The 23,873-nt window shown below is 39.0% G+C and overlaps 1 protein-coding gene and 1 pseudogene across 5 annotated transcripts in view; one reads left to right on the top strand and one right to left on the bottom strand.

The window, feature by feature from the left end:
* The window catches only part of EVI5 (ecotropic viral integration site 5), a 289,476-nt gene that overhangs the window by 19,485 nt on the left and 246,118 nt on the right, over nucleotides 1–23,873 (top strand). For all 5 annotated transcript variants that reach the window (XM_032155352.2, XM_032155353.2, XM_058439572.1 and 2 more), the window contains exon 2: nucleotides 21,677–21,906. In XM_032155352.2, coding sequence (XP_032011243.1) covers nucleotides 21,758–21,906 — 149 coding nt within the window. In that variant the 5' untranslated portion in view covers nucleotides 21,677–21,757. The remainder of the gene's footprint in view (nucleotides 1–21,676; nucleotides 21,907–23,873) is intronic.
* On the bottom strand, nucleotides 59–1,356 carry LOC116467965 (cyclin-J-like; annotated as a pseudogene).

Consider the following 23,873-nt stretch of genomic DNA (forward strand, 5'->3'; position numbering starts at 1 on the left):
CTTACCCAGAGCTTCAAGTCACAAAGCAGTCTGGGTCAGTTATTACCCTTATACATAATCACCTTTTAAAGCATGAAGTAATACAAGGGTAATGTTCATTTGTCTGAAAGCTCTGGTTATAAGAAACATTCAGATGGGGCTTAACTTCTGCTGCTGTTGCCAGTGAGGGACATCCCAATACCAGTACGCATGTGCCCAAGGCCCTGAGCACTAGTTTGGAAGCCAGGAGGACACATCTGTAGTTTGTAAGATGAGGCGTGCGTGGTAGATACCATCTGCTAACAACAGCTTGGTTGATGTAGGATGGCTATACAGCGGTGAGGTCTATGTGACTGTTTGACATGCTGAGGTTGCTGAAAGTGAACTGGCTGTGAGGGCTGGGAGACTGTCTAGAACACACTTAGTTGTGCCAGTTGAGGTCCTGCTTGTCCTCTCTTTGCTTCTTTCACACCATTATCATGAGCAGTCAATAGCTGTTCAGTACGCTGCACTAAGAAATCCCAAGAGTAAGCAGTAAGATGATGTGGTGATGTAGTCTTGTAGGCCATGTTGGAGAAAGATGAAGTGTAATCCTCGAAGAAGCCATACATGTAGCAGCTACTGAAGAAAGTGCATAATTTAGAAAGGGGTAATTTTGCAACAGTACTTCCAGGAAATCTGCATATTTGGCTATGTAGTGTTTAATCTTTTCCAGGCAAATCGTTGGCCAGCCATCATGAAGATCTGTTTTGTGTACTACTTCAGAGAGAAGAAATTCAATGAAATAGGCAGCTGTTGGAAGGCGGAGGTCCATTCCACTGATAGGTTTCTAATAATAAGAGTTACATATGTAGCAAATTTTGTTTTGTTAATACTACATTCATATTAGTCATAACACCTAGGCTGTTGAGCTGTTCCAGCTTAGGCACACTATCTTCTTTTTCTTCAGATTTACTTGCTAGAAGCAGATGGGAAACTGCAGCTAAATACAGTTGCTAGATAGAGATGTCACAGCAATCCATAAATAGTTCTAGTAAATAGCAAGATGCTGGAGTAGAAAGAGCGTGACGTGATCACTCACAATGGCAGTCAAGTCAGCAAAATACTGGCTGAGACTCAGTTGAGGGGACTGGCCTTTGTATGAGGGCAACTTCAGCTCTTTGTACCAAGTGCTTGGTGAATATTGGCAGCCAGCTCTCTTCGCCATCACTGCCTCTCCAGCTCCCTGGGACCCTGAAGTGCATGCAGCCAGACGTGACAACTACAGTCCCGCCCCGAGGCCCTCACAGCCCCAGTCCCCTTGGCGTCGGCCCCCGCTGGTGCTGCAGACAGTCCGCTGCGAAGCGCCAGTCTCAGCTCTGGCCAAGCTCCGCCCATTGTTTTTTTTTTTTTTTTTTTGAGACAGAGTCTCGCTCTGTCACCCAGGCTGGAGTGCAGTGGCGCAATCTCGGCTCACTGCAAGCTCCGCCTCCCAGGTTCACGCCATTCTCCTGCCTCAGCCTCTCCGAGTAGCTGGGACTACAGGCGCCCGCCACCACGCCCGGCTAATTTTTTGTAATTTTTAGTAGAGACGGGGTTTCACCGTGGTCTCGATCTCCTGACCTCGTGATCCGCCCGCCTCGGCCTCCCAAAGTGCTGGGATTACAAGCGTGAGCCACCGTGCCCGGCCAAAGCTCCGCCCATTGTTAAAGGACTGGCAGGCGGCTCCCAATTCTGTGATTAATTTCAGTATGTAGATCCTTGCTTATTTGAGCATTGGGACAGATTTCTGAGTCAGCCCATTGACATGTATCATGGATACTTCCAAATAGTTGTTCTAAACAGCTGTATTAATGAATGTATTCAGCAATAATGTCTTTAAAAATACTAATTTCCTTTAGACAAAGCATCAGTTTTTTGTTTTGGGGTTTTTTGGTTTGTTTGTTTTGTTTTTAAGACGGAATCTTGCTCTGTCACCCAGGCTGGAGTGCAGTGGTGTGATCTTGGCTCACTGCAATATCCGCCTCCTGGGTTCAAGTGATTCTCCTGCTTCAGCCTCCTGAATAGCTGGGAGTACAGGTGTGCGCCACCCACATTCGGCTAATTTTTGTATTTTTTAGTGGAGACAGGGTTTCAACACGTTGGCCAGGCTGGTCTCGAACTCCTGACCTGCAGTGATCCACCCACCTCAGCCTCTCAAAGTGCTGGGATTACAGGCATGAGCCACTACAGCTGGCCCAAAGCATCAGTTTTTTTTATAATGAATATTTCAGATGCAAAAAAAAAAATAAAAAATGCCTATGTTCACATCACCCACCTTAAGAAATAAATACTATAAATGTACTTGTAAACATAATCCCCATCTTCTTTAAGATATAACATTATACTTATATGTATGTTTATAAACAGTATATCATGTAAACATGCCCTTTTACATTTTCATTATTGCTCAACTTTGTGTGTTGAACATAATATGTCACATGAGGTCATTAGCCCCCAGGAGGGCTGTCAATGGTCTCCACCTCCTTATATTTATGCTGTTATGCACTTTCTTCCCATGTTGAATAGGGCTGACTTGTGTAACCAATTGAATATTACAAAAATGTCAGAGTGACTTATGAAGCTAAGTCATGTAAGCATTTTCTGTCTTGCTTTCTTGTTCTGGGGGAAGCCAGTTGCCACAAGGTGAGGATACTCAGCAGTCTTATGGAAGGGTCCACATGGTGAGAAACTGAGGACTTTTGCCAATAACCATATGAGGGAGCCATCTTTGAAGCAGCTCTTCCAGCCCCGGTCAAGCCTTCAGATGACAGCAGCAGTAGCCAAGATCTTGTCTGCAAGCTCATGAGGGACCATGAGCCAGAATCGCCCAGCTAAACTGTACTCCAGTTTCTGACATACAGAAACTGTGAGATAATAAATATTTAATGTATTAAGCTACTAGGTTTGGTACTAATGGATGAGAGAAAGAGGCTTGTAATTGTTTCCATGTTTGCCTCCCCATACTTCATTACTAGTGAGCAATTTGAAGACAGGACAGGAACCATATGTCTTACTTATTTTCCCACTCAATTTCTAGCCTTATGCATATGTTTAGTAAGTATTTGTTGAGTGAAATTGATAGTATTCTGGTGGAGGTAAAAAATTTAGAAGGGATATTAAATCCCTAAAGCTGAGATAACCTGATGTTTGAATCATGAGTCATTGTTGGATAGCATGTAAAGACCACATTGTTTCTTCTGAATAGTAGTTAAAGTAAGCCTCTCAGCTACTAATGCTACCCTGGCTATGGGAGTATGGCATTGATTTTGAAGTTATGGCACGTGGCTTTTACTTCACTATTGTTCTCTGGGGCTTGGGTTAGGGTACCATCTTTTCTGTAGACGACTTTCATTTCAGACTTCCTTCTAGGCATATTAACTGGAGCTAAATTTTTTTATTTTTCAAAATATGGAAGAATGTAAAAGACCTAAAGTTCTGTCAGTTTAGGATTTTGCTGGTATATGTAGCAAGAGACAGTACTTAACTATATCCTAGTGGATTATTTTTATTTATAGATTGTGGAGAGACAGTATTACTACAGAGGATTATACCTAATTATATTCAGAAAATATATTCCAAAATTAGGTATAATTTTGAGTCACACATTTGGTACTTTTTAGTTCTTGTAACGTGTGTTGTTTAATATGGAGGCCCCTAGCTACATGTGATGAGTGAGCTCTTGACGTGACTAGTCTGAATTGAGATGTGGTGTACGTGTGAAATTCATACTGAATTTCAGACTTAATATTAAAGAAAGAATGTAAAATATTACACTAATAATTTCTTCATATTCCTTATCTATTGAAATAATGTTTTGAGTATATTGGGTTAAAAAATATAATTTCATTTGTTTTGCTTGTTTTTACTTTTTAAAATATAGCTACTAGAAAATCTTAAATAACTGATATGGGCTAAAAATGTATTATAATTTCATTTGTTTTACTTGTTTTTACTTTTTAAAATATAGCTACTAGAAAATCTTTTTTTTTTTTTTTGAGACGGAGTCTTGCTCTGTCGCCCAGGCTGGAGTGCAGTGGCGCAATCTCGGCTCACTGCAAGCTCCGCCTCCCGGGTTCATGCCATTCTCCTGCCTCAGCCTTTCCAAGTAGCTGGGACTACAGGCGCCCGCCACTACGCCCGGCTAATTTTTTTGTATTTTTAGTAGAGACAGAGTTTCACCGTGGTCTCGATCTCCTGACCTCGTGATCCGCCCGCCTCGGCATCCCCAGAGTGCTGGGATTACAAGCGTGAGCCACTGTGCCCGGCCAGCTACTAGAAAATCTTAACTGATATGGCTTGCATTTGTGGTTTGCCTTATATTTCTATTAGAGAGTGCTTTTCTATTGATCGATTGATTGGTTGATTGACTGGTTGATTGAGATGAAGTCTCACTGTGTAGCCTAGGCTAGTCTTGAACTCCTGGGCTCAAGTGATCCTGCTGCCTTGGCCTTCCAAGGTGTGATCCAAGGTGCTGAGATCACAGGCCTGAGCCATGTCAACTGGATGAGAGTGGTTTTTAACCCATCAAAATGTTCAGTTTTTCAGGGCCTTTTTACATTTTCCTTCTTCTTTTTTTTTTTTTTGTCTGGCTCTTTGTTTATCTGGCTTCTTTCTGCTCATTTCATAGATCTTATCTTAAACATTGCCTCCTCAGAAAGGCAGTCCTTATCCACCCTATCAAATTAAGTTCTTTAGTGTTTTGCCCTCATGTCATGTATCCTTCTCTGCATTTATTTGTTCACTATTTGTCTGACTTAACTAAACTAGCTCTGTGAGGGAAAGGACCATGCCTATTTTGTTTATGACACTTTTAGCACCCAATATAGTGTTCTTTTAGAAAGATTCTAAATAAATTCTTGTTCAATGAGTGATACTGGTATTAGTAAGCAGTGGGCTCACTGCTTGACGCTCATAGAACCCAGTACTATGACACCAGCTTTTGAGAAAAGAAAAAGAGCTTTATTGTGAGCTGACTGGCAAGGAGACAGGAGTTTAAGAAAGAAAATATGGAGGAGGATGTCATAAAAGAAATTAGGAAAACAGGGCTGTGCTGCACCGCCGCCCCTCGGCATGCGCAGGTCGACTCCCCGCTCCCCATAAAAAAGGAAAAGTTCCCAGAACTGAACAACCTGCTGTGCTTAGCACTCCAATTGGTCCTTTTCTAAATTAAAAGGGCCCATCGGAGTGCTAAGCACAATAGGTGAAAAAAATATCTGTATTAAGACATTTCATTAGGCTGGGTGCAGTGAGTGGCTCATGCCTGTAATCCCAGCACTGTGGGAGGTCGAGGTGGGCAGATCACTTGAGGCCAGGAGTTCGAGATCAGCCTGGCCTACATGGTGAAACCCCGTCTCTACTAAAAACACAAAAATTAGCCAGGCATGGTGGCACGTGCCTGTAATTCCAGGTACTCAGGAGGCTGAGGCAGGAGAATTGCTTGAACCCAGGAGGCAGAGGCTGCAGTGAGCTGAGATTGCGCCACTGTACTCTAGCCTGGGCAACAGAGTGAGACTCCATCTCAAAAAAAAAAAAAAAAAGACATTTTATTGAATTTTCACAACTAAGGGGCTAAGGAGAAGATAGAGAAGTTCCCAGAGGTAAAGGAAAAATGGGTTAGTTAATAAAATTAGAGTAGTTTCAGGCTCTTCAGCAAGAATACTGGAAGCAAAAAGACAATAGAGGGCAATATCTTAAAAAGTATAAGGGAAAATTATTATTTTTTTTAAGACAGGGTCTCTCTCTGTCGCCCAGGCTTGAGTGCAGTGGTGTGATCTCAGCTCACTGCCACCTCTGCCCCCTGGGTTCAAGCAACTCTCCTGCTTCAGCCTCCCAAGTAGTTGTAATTATAGGCATGCACCACCACGCCCGGCTAATTTTTTGTATTTTTAGTAGAGATGGGGTTTCACCATGTTGCCTAGGCTGGTTTCGAACTCCTGAGCTCAGATGATCCACCCACCTTGGCTTCCCAAAGTGCTGAGATTACAGATGTGAGCCACTGTGCTTGGTTGGGAAAATTATTTGTAATCTAAGAGTTTATAGTGCAGTCATTTTCAAGTGTAACAATAGAAAAAAAAACCACACCTATTGTGCTTAACTAGGTATATATATTTATTTACATATATTTATAGATACTATATATATATATGTAGAAATTACCATTTATTCCACAGAGACATTTATTGAGCATCTGGTTTATGATAGACAAGATCTTTGATACTGGGGATATAGAGGTATTCAAGGCAGTCTCTCCTGTTGGAAAGTTAAATAGTAGATGAAACTGACCTTTGTATATATTATTAAAGATGTGCTAGAGTATCCATATTAAAAGCTTCTGAATGCCCAGGCTTATTTGTTCATATTGTAGAATCGTTGCCTTTTAAGAAGTAGAAAAAGCATTTTCACATATGCAGTGTCTCAAAGTCACCTCTCATGCAACCCCTTTCAGGAAGGTAGTAGAGGAGGTACTTCACCACAGTAAGAGTGTTTTGAGCAAAGGGAAGACCTAGTGTTTAGGAAACAAATGATCCAACCCAAGAGAGGTGAAAGGAATACCTGGGATCACAGTTGTGTACCAGTTGTAGAGCAACTAGTCCAGAATGGAGCAAGTCAGAAGGTTGCAGAAAGGACTTGTACAAAAATATAAGATTGATAGCACATGTGATATGCTCGAATATGTTGAGGAGATTTATATAATTGGATGAATTGGGGGTGAGTTCATAAGTACAAATAAAGCTAAACAATTAAGACATTTATTAACTCCAGGGAAAGTAAAAAATTGGTCCAAGAAAGTAAAAGTAGTCACAATATACCTCATAGAACAACTGTGACTAAAGTTACGTAGTCATGTGAATGCATACACTGAATATTGGTGTAACCAAAAATATGTTTTTTATTTTATTTTTATTTTTTTGAGAGAGAGTCTCATTCTGTCACTCAGGCTACAGTGCAGTGGTGCAATCTTGGCTCATTGCCAGCTCGGCCTCCCAGGTTCATGCCATTCTCCTGCCTCAGCCTCCCGAGTAGCTGGGACTACAGGTGCCCGCCACCACGCCCGGCTAATTTTTTGTGTTTTTAGTAGAAACGGGGTTTCACCGTGTTAGCCAGGATGGTCTTGATCTCCTGACCTTGTGATCCGTCCGCCTCGGCCTCCCAAAGTGCTGGGATTACAGGTGTGAGCCACCACACCCGGCCCAAACATATGTTTTAATTACATAGGGATAATGGAATGTATGAAGTGTTTGTATGTTATGGTGGGCAAGGTTGATGATATGGATGATGCGTAAAGAACTAATTGACCTTTTTCTCAGGAAGAAGTCAACAGATAAAATATTACTTTTTTTTTTTCTGGTCATAGGCCTCATATAAGTGGTAAAAATTAAAAGTAAGGGGAAAAAGGCAATGGGGTAGACATTTATTATAGCCAAAGGAGGGTCAGGAATTCTACTTCTGGATCTGGGGATGATAGGAAAGTTCAAAAATTATTTGCAAAATTTTGTTCATATGTGCATGAATTTCTCAAAGGAGTTTGTGACCCCTAAAATGTCTAAAGAGTATAGTGTAGTGTGATGATTGTGGTGTTTTTCAGCGTGTTTGTGAAAGTGTTAGTTTCAGTTTTGATTCGTGATTTATTTTTATGTTTTCATGTATTCATTATCTTGTTATATGAAAGATGACTTAGTTTGGTAAACCAAATACCATTTTTTATTTGGTTTTATATTAAAATAAACCTGTTAAGTATTGCTTTGTATCTGTGTTGCCTTCTGAGTTAACGTCTTCAGCTCTTCTAGTTCATTGATTTTCTGTTCATGTCTGTTTAATTCTCTATCCCTCTCCTCTGTCTTCCCCACATCTCACCTCCCTTTTTTTCCTATTTCATTTATTAAATTTTTTATTTCTATAAGTTCCATCTGGATACTTCAAAAATTTGCATGATCTTTGTTTGTATCCTATTCCTTGCTCATTAAAAAAATTCTTTTATTGCTTTAAGCGTTTTAGAAGTAGTTACATATTCTGTATTTGATAATTCCAATAGTTGAAGTGCCTGTGGGTCTAATTCTATGCTCAGCTGTCATTTATTGAGTTTTGTATCTTGTGTGAGTTATATTTTTGAGTGGTGAGCTTATTTTCATGTGTGTCAACTTTGGTGGCTTGATTGAGCATTTTAAGAGACTTAGCAGTTATGTGAACATGAATTAATATGGATATTTGGAAATCTGAGGCTGTGGGCCCACTTTTAGCAGAATGTAGATTATGTGTGATAAGGTTGGATCTACATTTTAGTGACTCTTCGAATGCTTGGCAAAGTACATTATTTTATAACACTTTCTGTGCTCTAAATGGGGAGGGAGTTTTTCCTTGCCTGAAGTTAGCATGATTTGGCTAATTAAGTGAATACTCATATTCAATAGTTAGTACTCTCCTGCTTAACTAGGTATATATATTTATTTACATATATTTATAGATACTATATATATATGTAGAAATTACCCTTTATTCCACAGAGACATTTATTGAGCATCTGGTTTATGATAGACAAGATCTTTGATACTGGAGATATAGAGATATTCAAGGCAGTCTCTCCTGTTGGAAAGTTAAATAGTAGATGAAACTGACCTTTGTATGTACTTTTAAAGATGTGCTAGAGTATCCATATTTAAAGCTTCTGAATGCCCAGGCTTATTTGTTCATATTGTAGAATGGTTGCCTTTTAAGAAGTTAAAAATTAGGAGCTCCAGCTGAAGGAGGAGGTTAAGTAAGGAGAGCTCTATACCATGGCTGGTACAAAGCTAACTGCCAGCAGATGCACCAGTGGTAAAACACCCAGGAAGCAACTGGCTACAAAAGCTGCTTGCAAGAGTGTGCCCTCTACTGGAGGAGTGAAGAAGCCTTATCATCATGACTATAATACAATTTATTTGTCCTATCTCCTGTTTGGCTATTATGAATAAAGTAGCTATGAAGGTTTTTTTTTTTTTTTTTTGAGACAGAGTTTCGCTCTTGTTGCCCAGGTTAGAGTGCAATGGTGCGATCTCGGCTCACCGCAACCTCTGCCTCCTGGGTTCAAGTGATTCTCCTGCCTCAACCTCCCGAGTAGCTGGGATTACACGTATACACCACCACGCCCAGCTAATTTTTGTATTTTTAGTAGAGATGTCATTTCTTCATGTTGGTCAGGCTGGTCTTGAACTCCCGACCTCAGGTGATCTGCCCGCGTCAGCCTCCCAAAGTGCTGGGATTACAAGCATGAGCCACCGTGCCTGGCCAATATTTATTTATATTTTCTTAGTGTCCTTGTACCTACTCATAGCACACTATAGACAAATGAAAAGATTTTTTTTTTCTCAATTATTTGAAGCCTCTGTCTCCTCAAAATAAAAATAAGTCTGGTATGCTGTCTTTACTGATACTCTATACTTTTAGTTTCCTGGTTTTATTTCAAGCACTGTTAAATATTTTAATTTTGTTTTGTGGGATAATATGATATTCCAGTTACTGTAGCGGTGTAACAAACCACCATGAAACTTAATGGCTTCAAATTATTTTAGTATGTGCTTAGATTCTGTGGGTCAGGAATTTAGACAGAGGATTATGAAGAGGACTTGTCTCTGCTTCATGTCTTTGGTCTCAGCTGGGAAGACTTAGAGTCTGGGGCTGACTCTTCAGTTAGGGCCTCGAATCAGTTGGGGGTATGTTCACATTTGTGCCTGGTGGCTGAGGCTGGAACCTCAGCTGGACTGTTAGTGAGAATGCCTATACTCTCCATGTGGTCTCTGCGTGGGCTAGTTTGGGCTTCTTGAAAGCATGGTAGCCAAATTCCAAGAGTTAAGCTCAGTAATCACTTTTGGTGCCCACTTTTGGTTGAAGCAGTCAGCCAGCTTTGCTTGGGCTCAAGGGGAGGGGATGTGGACTTCACCACTCTATGGGAAGACGAGGGATAGGAAATGTGGCCATGTTATGGATTGGATTGTGTCCTTCAAAAAGATTTGTTGAAGTCCAGCTATCACAATACCCTAGTACCTCAGAATGTGACTTTATTTGGAAACAGAGTTGTTGTAAATGTAATTAGGGAAGATACAGTCACCCGAGGGGAGAATGTCATGTGATCATGGAGGCTGAGATCCAAGTGCTTGAAGTGCTGCAACTGCAAACCAAGAAATGCTGGTCATTACTGGCAAACCACCCAAAGCTAGGAAGAGGCAAGGGAAGATTCTCCCTACAAGTTTTAGAGGGAGAATGACCCTGCTGACAACTTGATTTTGGACTTCTAGCCTCCAGAACTGTGAGACAATACATTTCTGGGGTTTTTTTTTTTTTTTTTTGGTCAGGCACCCAAACCACCCGGTAATTTGTATTTGGTAGAGACAGATTTTGTCATATTGGCCAGGCTGGCTCAAATCTGACTCAATGATCCGTGCTGGGATTACAGGCATGAGCCACCACACCCGGCTTATTTCTGTTGTTTTAAGCCACCCAGTTTGTGGTACTTTGTAACAGCAGTACTGGGAAACTAAGATAACAATTAGTTTTCTTGCTGCATCTACAGGGGATTGGTTCCAAGATCACTGCCCTCATACCACCATGGATGCTTAAATCCCATATATAAAATAGTGCAGTATTTGTATATAACATACACACATCTTCCTGTGTACTTTAAAATCATTTCTAGATTACTTACGATACCTAATACAATGTAAATGCTGTGTAAGTAGTTGTTATACGGTACTGTTTTTAAGAAAATCTGTATTATTTTTAATTGTATTATTATATTTTGAATATTTGTGATGCATGGTTAGTTCAGAACCTGTGGATATGGAACCTGCGGACTATATAGGCCATCTTTGGGAAGTATAGACTTTTACAAATGTGTCATAAATAAAAATTATTCTATAGCTTTTCCCCCATTACTTGTATTGGGTAATAATATATAATAATATGTGGTTGTTTTACTCACACTTCTTTTTTAAAAAAACTTTTTTTTTTTTTTGAACCAGAGTCTTGCTCTGTTGCCCAGGCTGGAGAGCAGTGGTATGATCACAGTTCACTGCAGCCTTGACCTCTCAGGCTCAAGTGATCCTCCCGCCTCAGCATCCCAAGTAGCTGGGATCACAGACACACGCCACCATGCCTGGCTAATTTTCTTTTTAATTTTTTGTAGAGACAGGGTCTCGCTCTGTTTCCCAGGCTGATCTTGAACTGCTGGACACAAGCAGTCCTTCTGCCTTGGCCTCACAAAGTACTGGGATTACAGGCATGAGCCACTGTGCCTCGCCCATTTAAACTTTTCTATATCCAAGAGCAATTTACCAGAAGGGACTATTTTAATAGCCATCAGACTAATTTATATGTTAACATTTTTTTTGGTGAATGAGTATAATACTTTCTTTTTCTTTTTTTTTTTTTTGAGACGGAGCCTTGCTCTGTCGCCCAGGCTGGAGTGCAGTGATGCAATCTTGGCTCACTGCAACCTCTGCCTCCTGGGCTCAAGTGATCCTCTCACCTCAGCCTCCCAAGTAGCTGAGACTACAGGCGTGCACCACTACACCTGGCTAATTTTTGTATTTTTAGTAGAGACAGGGTTTCACCATGTTGGCCAGACTGGTCTGGAGCTCCTGACCTCAAGTGATCCACCCACCTCAGCCTCCCAAAGTGCTGGGATTTCAGGTGTGAGCCACTGTGCCCAGCCAGTATAGTACTTTAAAAGTTATTTTTAGTGTGTATAGCTGCAGAGGGAATTTTGAATAGGAGAGACCTTCATTGAAATGTGCTATTTAACAATCAAAATTAATCAAAAGTCATTGAGAAAGTATTGAGTACTCACTGGTAAAAAGGAAAGGCCTTAGACACATTAAATTTAACAGAGTTTAATTGAGCAAAGAACGATTCACAACTTGGACAGCCTTCAGAACCAGAACAAGTTCAGAGAATGCTGACCTGCAATGTGGTCAGGCAGCATCTACGGACAGAAAACAGAAGCGAGGTAAAGAGACAGCTCTTTTTGTTACAGCTTGGCATTTGCTTTATTAGAACATGGGTTGAATGTTGGCTGCCTAAAGCTCGGTTGCTGTGATTGATTGAGACCCAGCTATTTATTACGTAAGTATACTGTACACCCAACTTAGGCTTTCAGTTAGTTTGCCAACTAAGTTAGGTTGCTCTTTGTTATGTGAGGACTCAAGTACATGGGCATCCTTAGGCCAAGTTTAGTTTAACACTATTCACCAATTTTATTTTCAGGTCATCAAGAAGATTCATGAAAAGTAATGAATGGTCTGTCTTTGACCTACAGGAATATATATGAAATAATGTTTTTGTTTTATTTTTCAGACAAGCTCTCATTCTGTTGCCCAGTGGCATAATCATGGCTCACTGCAGCTTTATGCTCCTGGGCTCAAGTGATCCTCCACCTCAGCCTCACAAGTGCCTCTACTACAGGTCTGTGCCACCACACCCAGCTAATTTTTTTTGTGGAGATGAGGTCTCATTATGTTGCCCAGGCTGGTCTTGAATTCTTGATCTCAAGTGATCCTCCTGCCTCTGCCTCCCAAAGTGTTGAGCCACCATACCTGGCCTATTTTTCTTTCTTAAGGTACTGAGAGGCAGTAGTACATCTAATAGTTTATAATATAACAATGTAAGCATAATACAACACATATAGCACTGTGGAGATGAGGTGATAGTGTATCTGAAAGTACTCAGTGAATATTATCATTATCAATGAATGTCACAATATTTAATATAAACAAGAAGTACCATAGAAGTGAAGAGAAACATGACACAGCACACAAACACCTTAAAGAATGAGTACTGTTGGTAACTGAGCAGCATTTCTCAGAATTTGTTTTTCAGTAAAGAGTGAAAAAGGCTGTGTGCGGTGGCCCACACCTGTAATCCTAGCACTTTTGGAGGCCGAGGCAGGTGGATCACTTGAGCCCCAGGAGTTTGAGACCAGCCTGGGCAACATGGTGAAACCCTGTCTCTGCCAAAAAAAAAAAAAAAAAAAATTAGCCTGGCATGGTAGTTGTGTGCCTGTGGTCCCAGCTACTCGGGAGGCTGAGGTGGGAGGATTGCTTGAGCTCGGGAGGTTGAGACTGCAGTAAGCTATGATTGCACCACTGCACTCCAGCCTGGGTGACAAGACCCCGTCTCAAAAAAAAGAGAGAAAAACGATTTCTGACTAGTCAAGTTTGGAAAGTAAATTCCTCTACCTTCTACTTTTGACAGTGTATAATGTCTGAGAATTTCTGTAATAAAAAAAATTTTACTTAAGGACTTCAGCTTTTAATAATGTTATTCACTACATAGTTTGGGAAAACTCTTCCTCTATAAAGCACCTCAAAATGCAAACATCCTTTTAAATGCAAAGTTGTATTTTCAAGAATGTAAGAGAGGGCCAGGCGCGGTGGCTCACGCCTGTAATCCCAGCACTTTGGGAGGCCGAGGCGGACGGATCACGAGGTCAGGAGATCAAGACCATCCTGGCTAAGACGGTGAAACCCCGTCTGTACTAAAAATACAAAAAATTAGCCGAGCGTGGTGGTAGGCGCCTGTAGTCCCACCTACTCGGGAGGCTGAGGCAGGAGAATGGCGTGAACCCGGAAGGCGGAGCTTGCAGTGAGCCGAGGTTGCGCCACTGCACTCCAGCCTGGGCGACAGAGCAAGACTCCGTCTCAAAAAAAAAAAAGAAAAAAAAAAAAGAATGTAAGAGAAATGCCCCTTCTCCAAAAACAGAGCCACTCTAGAAACCACCAGATTGTCTTCAAGTCTGCCGTCCTCTGTGTGTGTGTGTGTGTGTGTGTGTGTGTGTGTGTGTAGATAGTTTACTTAATTATTTACTTTTGACTAATATAAAGATATTTAGCATAACTATATTAATTTCAGACAAAGCAAACGAGAAGAAGGAGAATTATCAGGGATAAGGACAGGCATTACATAATGATAAACGCGTCCATTGTCCAAGAAGACAAAATAGTCTGTGAGGCAAAAACCAATAACAATGTAAGGAGTAATAGACAAATTCACTATTATAGTTGGATGCCTCAACACCTCTCAGTAGTTTATAGTGTAGCAGACAGAAAATCAGTTAGGCTATAGCTGAATAGCACCATTTATCAACTGGATTTAATTGATATATATAGACTGCTTCATCTAACAACAGCAAAAAGCACATTTTTCTCAAACTCATGGAACATTCGCCAAGATTAACCACATTCTGGGACATAAAACACATCTTAACTTGTATTCTCAGACCACGGTGGAATTAAGTTAGAGATCACTAACAATTATCTATACAACTTGTGTTGTATAGTTAGAAAGATATTTGGAGAATCTGAAAATACTTATTAATTAAGCATATTCATAATTAAGTATAATTCATTATAATTAAGTATATTCATATTGTTGTACAACCACCATCACCATCATCTCTATAATTTTTTCATCTTTCCAAAGAAACTCTGTGGCCACTAATCAATAACTCCCTTTTTCCTCTTCCCGTGGCAACCACCATTTTACTTTCTGTCTCTGTGGATTTGACTATCTCATAAAAGTGGAATCACACAATATTTGTCATTTTATGGCTGGCTTTTTTCACTTCATATAATGTCCTCAGGGTGTGTTCATGTTGTGGTATGTCAGAATTTCCTTCCCTTTTTTTTTTTTTTGAGAAGGAGTCTTGCTGTGTCGCCAGGCTGGAGTGCAGTGGCACGATCTTGGTGCACTGCAACCTCCGCCTCCCGGGTTCAAGCGATTCTCTTGCCTTAACCTCCCAAGTAGCTGGGATTACAGGTGCTCGTCACCATGCCCAGCTAATTTTTGTATTTTTAGTAGACACGGGGTTTTGCCATGTTGGCCAAACTGGTCTCGAACTCCTGACCTCAGGTGATCTACCCACCTCGGCCTCTCAAAGTGCTGGGATTACAGGCGTGAGCCATCATGCCCGGCCCTCCTTCCTTTTTAAGGCTGAATAATAGTCCATTGTATAGAGATAGCACATTTTGTTTATCCATTAATCCATTGATGTACACTTGGTTGTTTATCCCTTTTGGCTATTGTGAATAATGCTGCTATGAACATGGGTATGTAAATGTCTAAGTCCTTGTTTCAGTTCTTTGGATAAATACCCAGAAGTGGAATTGCTGGATCTTATAATTCTGTGTTAAATTTTTGGAGGAACTGCCATACTGTTTTCCACAGCAGCTGTGCTGTTTATATTTCCATTAACAATGTCAACATTTGTTATTTTCCTTTTTGATAATAGCCATCAAAATGTGTGTGAAATGATATCTCGTTGTGGTTTTGATTTGCATTTTTTAAAATTAAAATTTAAATTTTTTTTTTTTTTTTTTGAGACAGAGTTTTGCTCTTGTCGCCCAGGCTGGAGTGCAATGGCACTGTCTCGGCTCACTGCAACCTCTGCCTCCTGGGTTCAAGTGATTCTCCTGCCTCAGCCTCCTGAGTAGCTGGGATTATAGGGACCCGCCACCACACCCAGCTAATTTTTGTATTTTTAGTAGAGATGGGGTTTCTCCATGTTGGCCAGGCTGGTCTCGAACTCCTGACCTCAGGTGATCCACCTGCTTCAGCCTCCTGAAGTGCTGGGATTACAGGCATGAGCTACCGTGCCTGGCTAATTTGCATTTTGTTAATGATTAGTGATGTTAGCCGGGCACAGTGGCTCATGCCTATAGTACCAGCTACTCAGGAGGCTGAGGCAGGAGGATTGCTTGAGGCCAGGAGTTCAAGACCAGCCTGGGCAATATAGCAAGACCTCATCTCTTAAAAAAAATTAGGAATGTTGAACATATTTTCAAAAGCCCCTGTGATTATTGGCCATTTATATATCTTCTTTGGGGAAATGTCTGTTCAAATCCTTTGCTCATCTTTTAATCAGATTATTTGTTTTTTTGTGTGTTATTAATTTGTAGGAGTTCTTTATATATTCTGGATATTAAACCCATACAGCTGTATGATTTGCAAATATTTGCTTTCATTTTTGGGATTATTTTTACTCTGTTGATACACAAAAGTTTTTAATTTTGATGGAGTCCAATTTATCTTTTTTTCCCTTTTGTTGCCTGTGCTTTTTGTGTTAGTCTAAGGAATCATTGCCAAATCATTGTCATGAAGTTTTTTCCCTATGTTTTCTTCTAAGTTTTATAGTTTTAGTTCTATTATTTAGGTCTTCAATCCATTGTGATTTAAGAGGTCTTTTAAATGAGCTGAATCTTTGATTTCTTATCTCTAAAATGGAGACATTACCTACTTTATAGAATTATGAATGAGCACTAAAATGAGTTAATATGAAATGATGTGAAAAGTCCTAAAAAAATAAAGTACTGAGTTGTCGGATCAGCCTTTATATTAATAAACAAGCTAACCCCACAATGACAAAGAATAACCCCATCAGCCCAGTTTTCTGAATCTTACCGGTTTTTTTTTTCTTTTTAAAATAAAATCAAATGAAGTTACTGTCCGTTTGAAGTCCTTTTTCAAAAATAGGATTTGTTATGTAATAATATCTTGACTATCCTTTTGGAATCTCCAGCCTTTAGGAATTAGTCTGATTCAAGAAATCTCAAAAATAAAGGTCATTGTGGTAGGAATGGGAATATTTTGCAGCTCCTATTTCTTTATCTCTCAGATACTCCTCAACTTACTATAATCTGGTTTCTGCCTTCTCTTGGTGAAATGGACTCACTGAAGTCATTAGTGACCACATCCATTGCCAACCTTTGGTCTTGCTCATTCTTGATAGTGGTTAAGAGCAAGGAATCTCCAGCCAGATTGCCTATGTTTGACTTTTATTAGCTTTGTGACCTTATGTAAGTTGTATAGCATTTTTGTGTCATCATTTCTTCACTTGTAAAATGTGGAAAATAGTAATACCCACTTTATAGCATTTTAATAATTAAATAGATTTAATACATATAAAGTGTTTACAGCAGTACCTGGTACGATTTAAATGCTGAAAAAGTGTTTGCTGATATATTCCCCTCCTCTTTGAAACTTTGTTTCCAAACTTCTGTGGCACCATACAGTGGGAGTTGCATGGAATCTACATGGAGTTTAGGTAGCGCAGAAGGCTGGTCAAAATTTCACATCAGAGTCCCTAAAAACCATACCACGTGGAAACTGTTATACTGGCTTTCAGTACTAAGTCTAAGACTGCCATACAATTAACAAAGATACTAAAGGGAGTGATAGGGATTCTATTTTATATACTTTTCCATATAACTATAAGAAATATAGGAATAATGACAGGGTAAGGGACTATCTTTAATTATAGCAGTCTCCATGCTTTGCATAGTGACTTACACAGAATACTCAGTAAATATTAGTTGATTTTATGCATACATGTATACAGACACACACATATACACATATGTATATCTGACATAGTAAAAGTGAGCCCAATAAAAAATAAAACCAAAATCTTGACCTGTGTATTTTTGGTCCACTCATCTCAAGGAAGGAACATGAGATGTCTGGTTGGTAGTCCCTCATAATGGCCAGCTTTGTGAGAATCAAAGAGTGTAAGAAAATTGTCAAGAGACAAGAAACCAGAAAAGAAAAGAAAAAGCAGAGATAAAAATGAGTGTAGCCAGGCGCGGTGGCTCACGCTTGTAATCCCAGCACTTTGGGAGGCTGAGGCAGGCGGATCACGAGGTCAGGAGATCGAGACCACGGTGAAACCCTGTCTTTACTAAAAATACAAAAAAAAATTAGCCGGGTGTGGTGGCGGGCACCTGTAGTCCCAGCTACTCGGAGAGGCTGAGGCAGGATAATGGCGTGAACCCGGGAGGTGGAGCTTGCAGTGAGCGGAGATCGCGCCACTGCACTCCAGTCTGGGTGACAGAGCGAGACTCCGTCTCAAAAAAAAAAAAAAAAATGAGTGTAACACAGATTAGAGGGGTGGGGATAAACAGCAGGTACTTTGGAGAAGCTAATAAGAGACGGAAAATAAAGCAGTTTTGCATTGTGGTGTGGTGGTGGAAAGGTCTCTTAGTCCTCAATAGCCCTTGAAAGTGTTTGAGCTGTGTTAAAAGCTACTTGTCTCTGGTTCCTGTACTTTTTGAAGGAAGATTGTAAAATGATAATAGATAGTGAACTGTTTATGTAAGCAAGCTGTATGTACACTAATGGTAACTATATTTTAAAATCATCTCATGCGTTCATTCAGTAAACAGATATGAAAAAGTATTAGGAAATATTCCCTGGCTCTAAGGAAGGGTAAAAAGATAGAACTGCAAAGTGATTGGTGAATCTTTGTGACATCTGTGTGTAGGTGAAGTCCTGACATTATGAAATGTGTACTGCCGCACTGCCCCTTTTTTAAAGGTAACTTGACTTTTGACATTTAAAGATCTGTTGGGTTTTTGACTCTCAGTGATGGCACAGGTACCCATACTCATAGTTCCGCTTTAGCCACAATAGTACCCTTTACCCAGAGGGGAATATTATACTCTAGAAATGTGATTCAGTTTCACAGTATGATTCAGGAAGTAATTAACCATAGCCATGGCCTTTTCTCCCTCATGATTTTTGATCTAAAATCAGAATCTTTAAAAATAAATCTATTTTAGGGAAGTTAAGAGCATCCTTTTAATAAAATATAAAGTGATATAATCATGTCTGTTTCTCATGGGAGATTGTATTCAACTATTGTAATAGTATATAATGCTTTTACTACACTTAAAAAAATTGAGATATAATTTATATACCATAAATTTGCCCCTTTTAAAGTGTATAATTCAATGGCATTTATTATATTCACAAGGTTGTGCAACCTTCACCGCTGACCAATCCCAGATTATTTTCATCGCCCCATAAAGAAATCCTGTACCGATTAGTAGTCATTTTCCATCCCTTTTCCCAGGCCCTGGAAATTACTAATCTACTTCTGGATTTGCCTGTTCGGAACTTTTATGTAAATGGAATCATACAATATGTGGCCTTTTGTGTGTGATTACTAAGCCTTTTTAATGATGGTTTTAGCATTTTCAAAGTGTGTTCACTTTTTTTTTTTTTTTTTGAGACGCAGTTTCGCTTTTGTCGCTCAGGCTGGAGTGCAGTGGCGTGATCTTGGCGCACTGCAACCTCTGCCTCCCGGGTTCAAGTGATTCTCCTGCCTCAGACTCCTGAGTAGCTGGGATTACAGGCGCCCGCCACCATGCCCAGCTAATTTTTGTATTTTTAGTAGACACGGGGTTTTGCCATGTTGGCCAAGCTGGTCTCGAACTCCTGACCTCAGGTGATCCGCCCGCCTTGGCCTCCCAAAGTGTTGGGATTACAGGTGTGAGCCACCGCACCCGGCCAGTATGTTCACTTTTTAAAATAAATGCATAACACCTCTATGAGATAGACAGGAACTTTGTGACATAGTTGCATTGTCAGATTTATTTATATTTATTTATGTGACCTCAATTTACCCTAGGTTGAGGAAAAGAGATTCAAAGGTGGCAGGGTGAAAGTTTGGAAAAGTAAAATTAAAGGAAAAATAGTACATGATGATATATGAAAAAAGTAATTTAGCCCTGTGGGATTTCTAGATTCTATGAATATTAAACTTTATTAAATTGCAACTGCAATTAAATACTCTAACTATATTTAAGAACTTAAAATTTGAAGTTGAGTCTTTAGTAATTATAGGCTGAATTCCATTTCAATGAGGTCTCAAGCATGTCAGAATTATGCTCTTGATTATTCCAAACTCTTTAAATCGAAGCCTGTTGCTACAGTGTGCAGAGGGGTATGATACAAATTTCTTTTAATAAAGCAATTAATAGGTGTCTTTTGCTTTTGCAGCAATTAACTTACTGAGTAGGGGAGTTTAATATAATGAAAATGTAAAGCATTAATTCTTGAAAATTGTAAGTATATTTGAAGTTAATGTATTGGTAAAGTGTACTATTTTTCTATAAATTTTATACATTAGGTTTTCTTCCACTTTTCTGTAAATTTTATACATTAGGTTTTCTCTTTTTAAATATTAAGAGTGTGCTTTGGGGATGCAAATTTGTGCCATTTTCACAATTGAGTTTATAGTTGTTATCCTAAGATCAATAGGATAACAAATCACACAGTAGGCTATCTTGGTGCCTACTATGGCTTCTGTCATTTTGTGGCACAAATAAAGTTTTGGCTAAATTATTATTTGGTTCTTCTATGGCCTTTTGCCCTTATGAGCTGTTTTCATCTATGAGTTGACAGGAAGGACTTCTTTTGCCTGGAAGCAGGCATAAATGATTGCCTCATGCTTCTCTTTCTTAGGTCTCTTAGGCCATTCAACTTTTCTTTCTTGGGATTCTTCTCTCAATGGTAACAGCCCACTGATGCTTTCTATAATATCATTTCTAAAGGAAGTAAGTTCTAAAAGGGGAAAATTATTGGCAAATGAAAAGAAAATGAGAGGTATGTTGAGTTTAATAAAACTCTTGCCCCTATGCAGCACTTGTAATGGAATCTTTGTCCTTTTAGATGCTCCATCCTCAGGTTAAGTGGCTTAACTATGTCCTTAGAATTGCTTTTCCATTTTATCCTTTCCGTACATGGAATTTTCCTGCTAAATTGAAGTGGAGGAAGTGGAGACAGAGAAAGAGCCATGTATATATTGAGGGCAGGAGGAAATGCTTGGGTAACCAGTGAGGAGAGTGGTACCTGCTACCAGGATCTGGACAGGATTTTTTTTTTGTGTGTACATATGTTCGTATGGTTTGCCATATATAAACCAGTGTTAGCTTTGTACATTTTCTTTTTCAGCTGAATTTGTTGTATACATATCTGCTTAGGAGGTTGACATGGTTTATGACAAATATGTGAGCATATGTATAATTCATTGAATCTTAGAAAAGAGAGGAATCTTAAAGGCTTTTTTCTTCCTGGTTAGCCACCTAAAACAGAAACTTACCCTTAACCAACTCTTGACATTTGGCTTTTACAATTGCCACATTAATGTAGCTATTGGTAGGAAATGTACTACTCTTTCCTAGGCATCCCATTCTATTTCTGAATAAGCCAACTATTAGAAATTCTACCTTGAACCCCTCTCGTTCTATTAACCCAGCCATTTACCATAATTTTGTTCCTATGGTGCTAGTCCCTCTTCTATAACAACACTCTTTAGTGGTTTGAAGAGCGATCAATCAAGGACCTCACTACATTTTATTTATGCTAAATACACCCAGTTTTTGTTGAATTGTTAGTCATGTTACAGGATTTCCCTGATCATCTAATGGACATGTTTTAATTCCTTGACTTGCATATGTTTTTGACTAAAACCCCAAGAAAGAATACATTTTACATCCTCACTCAATACACCCATATACATACATACATGTAGAATGTATTTTTAAAATAACAAAAATTTCATTAGACAACATATCTTTAATTTGATATTTTTGCTCTTTTTCATTTTTGAAACATGCTGGTTGATTTTTGTCACTTCCTGATGGGTCTCAGTTTGGAACACTGTTCTGATTTGTTCATGCTGCAGAACTGAAATAAACAGTTTGCAAAAGCTGGATATTAGGGTATTGTTGCTAAAACAGGTTTTTACCTTTAATTCCTCAAAGAGAATATTCTGATGATGGTTATTAAGTAAATCCTAACAGAATTATTAAGTTCTTGGTAATGAATACAGTGAAACTAAAGTATATGCAACTTTTATTTTTGTCCTTAGGTGGCGACAGACAAAGTTGCAGAAAAGCTGAGCTCTACTCTCTCATGGGTGAAGAACACAGTATCGCATACAGTCAGTCAGATGGCCAGTCAGGTGGCAAGTCCATCTGCTTCATTACATACCACATCCTCATCTACCACCCTATCAACACCAGCCCTTTCACCATCTTCCCCATCACAGTTGAGTCCAGACGACTTAGAACTCCTGGCTAAACTGGAAGAACAGAATAGGTGAGTGAGGTTGCTTGGCTTTTTTCTCTCCAATTATCATACAAATCCAGCCATTCATATTTACTTACACTAGAATTTTTTTTTCTTTTTTTTGGTTTCTTATTTATCAAAGTTACTTACAGAAGTGTTCGTCTTTTTTGGGGGGATATTGGTCTTAAAAGAGACTAACATTTTCTTCTGGCTCAAATAGCTTTAGAGATTTGTTTTCTTAATATAGCACATTCCCTAAATCCTTCTTGAATTTTATCAGTTTTTTAAAAAGTAAATGAAACTATCACTTCATAATTTTAAACTCTCTGAACAGTCTCCCTTGGTAAAAGCATAAAATAATTTAATCCAGTATAGATATCTGATTTGTGGTTTAGAGTGGAAAATCTTTTCATAAATTATTCATAGAAAGCAAAATATCCTTTTCTTCTAACGATATTAAATAGAATAGTTTTCTGCTCGGCTAGGAATGCATATTCCGGACTCTGTGTGTTTCCTTACTATGTTATTGTCAGAAGCTCTTTAGGGCATCATCTCTTTTATATATTTATTTATATATATATATTATAATAGATTATATTATAATATATAATATATAAAATATGTAATATACTTTATAATATGTTATATATAATATATATTTTATATATAATATATGATATATATGATATATAGATATATAATATATGATATATATGATATATAGATATATAATATATGATATTTTCTTTTTTTTTTTGAGACAGATCTGTCCCCAGGTGGAGCATGGCGGACGGTTCCTGCAACCGCCTCCGGTTCACCTCCGAGTAGCTGGGACTACAGGCGCCCACCACCACGCCCGGCTAATTTTTTTTGCATTTTTAGTAGAGACGGGGTTTCACCGTGGTCTCGATCTCCTGACCTCGTGATCCACCCGCCTCGGCCTCCCAAAGTGCTGGGATTACAAGCGTGAGCCACCGCGCCCGGCCGGAAGAGCACCCTTTTGTGCTCAATCAAGCTATATAATGCTACTAGCTTAAAATCATAACAAAAATAACTTTTAACAGGTTTTTTGATGTATCGTTGTAATCAGCTATGCATACTTAAACTGTACAGTTTGATACATTCTGACATGTATACACCTGTGAAATTGTCACCAAAATCAAGAAAATGAACATCTCCATTATCCCCGTCGCTGTCCCCAGGCAGCCACTGTAGTTTGCATTTTCTAGAATTTTGTAGAAATGTAATCATACAGTATGTAGTTTTTTTGGTATGGATTATTTCACTCAACATAATTTTGAAAGTCATGTTATAGCACATATCAATAGTTGATTCCTTTTTATAGTATTCCATCATGTGGAAATATCATAGTTTATTCACTCGCCTGTTGCTATTAAATGCCATTAACATTCGTGTTTAAGCCTTTGCATGGATGTATGCTTTCATGTCTCTTGGAATGGAATGACCGGATCATATGGTAGATATATATTTAACTGCCGAGCTGTTTTTCAAAGGGCCTGTACTTTTTGATATCCCACCAGCAGTGTATGAAATTACCAGTTCTTCTACATCCTTGCCAACACTTGGTATGATCAGTCTTTTTAGTTTAAGCCATTTTATTAGGTATTAGTATCTCTGGTTTTAATTTGCATTTCTCTATTGGTTTTGAGCATCTTTTTATGTGTTTATTTGTCATCTGTATATATTCTTTGATTTTTAAAAAAAATTTGATTATTTGCTTTCTTATTACTATGTTTTGAGAGTTCTTTATATGTTTGGGGTAAAAGCCTTGTATCAAACATATGACTTTCAAATTCTTCCCCCAGCTGGCAGCTTACCATTCCCTTAAAAGTGTCTTTCAAAAAGCAGAAGTTTTATCTTATTTTATTTATTTTTGAGCATTCCAAGTTTACTCCTTTAAGTAAATCTAAAGCCACTATACATGTCCATGACAATTAGAATAGAAAAGAGACAAAGGATAAATAGAAATAGTTTCT

The sequence above is a fragment of the Hylobates moloch genome, unplaced genomic scaffold (assembly GCF_009828535.3).
Source record: "Hylobates moloch isolate HMO894 unplaced genomic scaffold, HMol_V3 SCAFFOLD_5, whole genome shotgun sequence".
Taxonomy (NCBI): domain Eukaryota; kingdom Metazoa; phylum Chordata; class Mammalia; order Primates; family Hylobatidae; genus Hylobates; species Hylobates moloch.